Consider the following 6,000-nt stretch of genomic DNA (forward strand, 5'->3'; position numbering starts at 1 on the left):
GATATTAAAGTCAAATAAAAAAATAATGTGTTAAAAATTAAAAATACTTTTGAATTTATTAAAGAAAAACATACGCTGGGGTCACAATTTCCCCCGCTTGGTCATCCGAAGGTTAAATGAATTTTATGTAGATATGTTGGAATCAATGCATGGTTAAATCTTAAACGGTATATTTGTCTCACTGCGTATTTTGGAAAAGTTGTCATTGCAAACCATGGTCTTGATGGTATTGTCCATTGAATTTCTTTATAGTACATACCTTTTTTAATTTCCTCAAATTCTTTGCTCCAGATTATTTTATATATATTAGTGCTAATATTTTTAATTTCTTCAGGTGTACATTTGTAGTCAATATATGTCCCTTTTTTAGAGCCTGCTTAGCTAAGGAATCCACGAGTTCATTACCCATAATTCCGCTGTGTCCTTTGACCCACAATAACCGTATTTTTTTAAATCTGTATTTAATTTGTTAATATTTTTGATTATTTCCAAAATAATATTTGCTTTGGAAGTTATATAGATAGGGCACGTTAAAAAGAAGTGCATTTATACACCTTGTTTTATAGAGAGTATATCCATAATAAAGTTTTAGTAGGTATCATATCACTTTATTGAACGATTTTTACTTCATCGGTGAAGCACTCAAATAATACATTTTTTGGTCTTACCTTTTGTACTTTAGAAATTCTATAATATTTGACGTTATATTTTAGACTGATTGTTGGATTGGCTACAAGAAGAAATACTCTGAATCGTATGATAGCGGATGAGTCACCAAATGATGAAATCAATAACTGCTTGGTACGGATGTTTTCTAAACTACCCAAAGCTAGTTCTCTTGGACTTGCATCAAGAGTCTTAGAAGTAGAGAATTATGTTGTGATCCTGGATAGTGACAGTAAGTACTCATTATTTATTTAAATCATTACAATGTATACTCAATCTAACTCCACTAATTTTAATCAGAGAAACCATTTTAAAACCCCGGTTCGGATAATATCTCTGCCTAACGCTTTCAAAAAGGAAGTGTCACCCTTTTGAAACATATGCATAAATTAATAACTGAAATCTGGCAATAGAAAGAAACACCCGTAGACTGGAAATTAGCCATACTGTGTTCATGATACTGAAAAGGAGACTTGATGGTGTACGATAATTTATTATTATAGATTCAGAAGAAATAGATCAATCATAGATTATAGATAAGATTTTTACTCTAAGGCAGCTGCTTCAAAAAGGATGGGAATTCAATAGAACTATCCATAATATCTTCCTAGATTTTCGTTAAGCGTACGTCGGCATTAAAAAGGATCAGATGTGGAATGCAATGGCAGAAATTTGAGTTCCAAAAAAACTTATCCAGCTTGTTAAGATATATGTAAATAGCTGTAGATCCAGAGTACGGATACGTAACAAACACTCAGAATCGTTCGAAATAAGTAAAGACCTGAAACAAGGAGACTTCCTGGTTTCTCTCCTTTTTAATATAGGTAATCCTGGAGAAAGTAGAAAGAACAACACAAATTACAACAGAATTACTAGCCCAGTCGGGATAGCATTTGACCTTGCATTACGAGCTGCCCCAAATTTTATTTTTCTAATTTTTAGGGGGGTCAATAGTAGTATAAATTTAAAATCTCGACTTAATTTTTGTTCAATATCTCCGCCATTTTCAACTTTTCGAATAAAGTGTACAAACTGAAATTGTTGAAAATGCGATTTTATATAATTTTGTTTATTATAACTTTTTTCGTGTGGTCGATATTTTCCGAGTTATGGAGAAAAAATAGTGACGGTTAAAGCATAATTATTGATTTATTGAATTACCTCGTTTATTATTAGCTTTACAAAAAATTTGAACCCATACAAAAATGAAGAGAATTACATTTTGTACAATTTTGATTTCTTTCATTTTTTTGATAAAATCAATATTTAAGGTAGTACGTATGCGTTAAAGGCGCTAGCGTAAGACCTGACTGATTTTATAGAAATTGTTTTTGTTCAATATCTCCGCCATTTTCAACTTTTCGACAAAAAGTGTAAGGACTGAAATTGTTGCAATTCCAGATACCACTTCATCTTATTTAACTAACCTTTACACTCACACGAGCAGCGAGCATGGTCAGAATCTAGAACGATTTTTCAATACCCTTCCATTGCCAATTGGACCAAGACAGAGTGATGCGCTATCGTGTCTCGTGTTTTTTATTTAATCTTGCTCTAGAAAGATAATTCGGGAGTCCCAGATTAACATAAATAACATTATCTTTACCAAATCCGTAAAAGTTGTCCGTTATGCATATGATATGGACAATGGACATAATTCATTTATAAGAATTTATGGTACTTTGTTTATTAAGAAAAGTATACAACATTATTTGTGTGGTGTGTTTAAAGAATGGACAAATTGAACAGTACTAATTAGAACTCAAGCAAGTGATTTCGAATAACCTATCGAATTGATGGAATATATTTTAGTTACTATAGAACTCTGATTTTGCACCGACTTCTTTTAATTAATTAAAAAATATATTATCAATTTTGATAATAAATATTTGTTTGTACTTGTTTACCGTAAATGTTTGTAATTTTACCATTTTTTAAAATTACTTAAGCTACTGTTATTTGTTTACAGGCGGAGTTGATGAAACAGTAGGAGTAGTAACATCAGATGATATTCTTCATTACATTCAAACCCATAAAAAGAATTGATTCAAAATAAACTTACCATACCATATAACGGATTAACATCTTTTAATGAACTGAATTTTGTTTTTTTTTAATATTGTGTCTTCATGTATTGTATTATAAATTTTAATAAAATACTTTGAATTTTATTTGTCTTATGTTTGTATATTTGTACGTTATGTCTTCTTGTCTTTTCTATAGACCGTAAGATAACAAAAATAATCACCTATGTTTTTTCTTGTAAGCTGCATTGTTGGTACTGAACGGACAATATTTATTATTATTATTGGCGGATTTAATTCACACCGCTCATACTCCCTCTAAAGCCAAAATTTACTAATTCCATATACATAATTATTATTTCTTCTGGTCTCCAATTAAGATGTCCTGGTGGTGAAACGCACATATTGTAGGAAAAATGAAAGATTACCCATTAACGAACATATAAAACACGCTGTATTTTCCTGTCCCCGTGTCACAAAATAATGGCTAGCGCAAGTACATGTAATATATAAACTGTTCTTATAATACTGGTACTGGTTCATTACTCTCTGGAACAAAGAAAAGATGTGTTTAATATGATCGCTCATGGGTAATCTTTCATTTTTCCTACTATATATAAAATAGCCAAACAAAGAGCAGAGAAAGCAAAAGTTTTATCAGATTAGATCTAATCTGATTAGATTAGATCAAGATCAAATTAGATGTTTATCAGATTATGAATTCACCAAAATCCCAAAGGAGGAAGTTGTTCAAGCACTTCAAAAAATAAAGTTATGCAGGCAGACTAGATGATGTTTCTGGAGAAGTTTGAATAGCACTATATAGATGAGACATGAACAAATTGGCTAAAAAGTTTATTTAATAGAATTATTGAAGTGGGACAAGAGCTAAACAAATCGAGTACCTAGTACTTGTTGACAAAAACACAAGAGGTATACAACAATATATTTATAAACTACAGGGCCATAAAACTACTTTGTCACACCAGGAAAATATGGGAAAGGGTAATTAATAGAAAGGGTAATATGTGAAGAAACCGAAATGAAATGTCCGATAATCAGTTTAGTTTTATGGAAGCTAGGAATAATGAAAAACCTTCATGATATTCATTGATCTAGAAAAAGCATATGATAGACTTTCTCGAGATATTCTGTGATAAGAGCTCAATAAGAAAAGAGACTGAAGTAGTGTTAAGACAGCTGTGGAAAAGACAGAAAGATAAATTTCATGTAAAAGTGAGAATTACATCACGGCTCGGTGCTTAGTCCCTGTTTATTCTCATTAATGTTTGACCAGATAATAACGAAATAGACAGTCGTTTGGTTTGCATTTGCTATACTAGTGAAACTAGTGAGCGAAATACATGTGGATGCTTAGATTATAGAAAACTAGTGATATAGCACCGGGTATTTTTAATCCTAAATACTCTCTTCAAACACTTAACAAACATGTTTATACACATTTGATGTTTGAAATGTATCAGTAAAAGGGGGATATATAAAACATATAAACATAATATATTATTATGTTCACATACATAAGTATGTCAGTGCTCTACCTTTTCACGAACTAAAATCTCATTTGGGCCTTTTAGGACTAAATACTATGTTAACTCTCCGATATTACAGCATATCTAAAAATTACCAAAAAACAAAAGTGAACTCGCACTTCTCAAATAAACGCACAAAAAAACTCAGATATTTACAAAGTTTAAATGAGCTAAATGTCAACAAACCTTTCTCCAGCAAAGTCCATCTCCAACAGTTAAAATACTTTGGAGATGTTAAGAGAGCAGACACATAAAACATGGAAAGACTTACCTATTATCTAAGGAACGGTAGAAAGCTGAAAATCACAAGGAAGATCTGTAACAAAATGGATCGACCAAATTACAGGAAAATGCAAAAGACCTATGCAAAAGATGAAAGAAATGACCAGAGACAGATATCTTTGAAAACCGACAATACATGATATCACAATGACCACTACACTTCCTTCAAGGGGTCAGGACCGAAGAGAGAGAGAGAGAGAGAGATAGAGAGAGAGAGATAGATAGAGAGAAAGAGAGAAGATGGAAACTATCAAATATCGTGTTACCTGCTAAATATAGTTAGCAGGTTGATAGCAGTTTGATTTATAAATTTTGAAAATCTCAGGAGGTGTAACCAAAGAAAGTATTCCACCTGTTGTCAATCTGGTGGTATGGGAACGATATTTTCTGTCGTTTTCTGTGCTACTTCGATTGATAACTTACTTTGTTTCTCGGTAGATGGCTCTAGTTGATCCGTGACATTTCTTTCTTTGCAATTCGGAAAGGCTCAAAGTGTGATGCCTGGAGAAATCGGAGAGAAGAGGATATGGGACTACTGATCAGAGGGAAAAGACCTCCGAAACCGGTATAGACTCTGTTTAATATATATAGCTGTGTAATAGCGTAGCAAGGGGCTGCGTGCTAGACATGACATGGCTAACTTCAAGCCAGTCAACATGGTTGTCACTTGTATGATTTATTGTATGTAAGATGTTTAGTAAGTTTTATAAAAATATATAAGTTTACTCAATACTATGATTGTTTGACTTATAACCCATTAAATAAAGTAGTTTAAACATGGCGCAGTCAAACAGCTAGTTGGGTTACAGTTTACAGTCGAAAAGCTAAATTTATAGCAACTTGTACACGAGGTACCATACATAACCTACAATGGCAGTGATGGGAATAAATGTAAAATTACCACCAGATTTTGACCTGCAGGATCAAAATGCTGCAAGCGAATGGAAGTTCTGGAAGACTAGTTTCGAAGATTATTTACTAGCAACGGGACAAGACCAGTCAGCAGATAAAATGAAAATGTCAATTTTAAGAAATATAATTGGGGCTGAGTCTGCCAAAATTATGTCCACATTCGAGATCCCAGAAGCCGAAAATAACAAGTATGACTTGATGATATCACTAATCGATAAGTATGTTAATCCAAGGATGAATGAATCATTTGAAAGATACAATTTTATCATGAGGGTCCAGAAAGAAGGAGAGTCGTTTGAGCAGTTTCTTACTAGTTGTAGACATTTGATTCGAACATGTAATTATAATGAAATTGATCCAGAACAAACAGCCGAAGATAAAGCTCTGAGAGACAAAATATTAATGGGCATCAGAGATCCAGTTACTAGAGAAGCTCTATTGAGAGTGGACAAACTTACCCTACAAAAAGCCATCGAATTTTGTAGAACTAGTGAACAAAGTAAGAACCAAAATTTGAAATTTCATACCGAAAGAAAAGATGTAGACATAGGAGAAGTTCGTAAAGA

The 6,000-nt window shown here is 32.5% G+C and overlaps 1 protein-coding gene across 1 annotated transcript in view; it reads left to right on the forward strand.

Moving 5' to 3' along the window:
- LOC114336914 (cystathionine beta-synthase) overlaps positions 1–2,837 on the forward strand; it is an 82,786-nt gene extending 79,949 nt beyond the window's left edge. Inside the window, exons 9-10 of the mRNA XM_028287305.2 lie at positions 714–898; positions 2,636–2,837. Coding sequence (XP_028143106.2) covers positions 714–898; positions 2,636–2,712 — 262 coding nt within the window. The 3' untranslated portion in view covers positions 2,713–2,837. The remainder of the gene's footprint in view (positions 1–713; positions 899–2,635) is intronic.
- The last annotated feature ends 3,163 nt before the right edge of the window (positions 2,838–6,000 follow it).

Source organism: Diabrotica virgifera, chromosome 6 (genome assembly GCF_917563875.1).
Source record: "Diabrotica virgifera virgifera chromosome 6, PGI_DIABVI_V3a".
NCBI classification, from domain to species: domain Eukaryota; kingdom Metazoa; phylum Arthropoda; class Insecta; order Coleoptera; family Chrysomelidae; genus Diabrotica; species Diabrotica virgifera.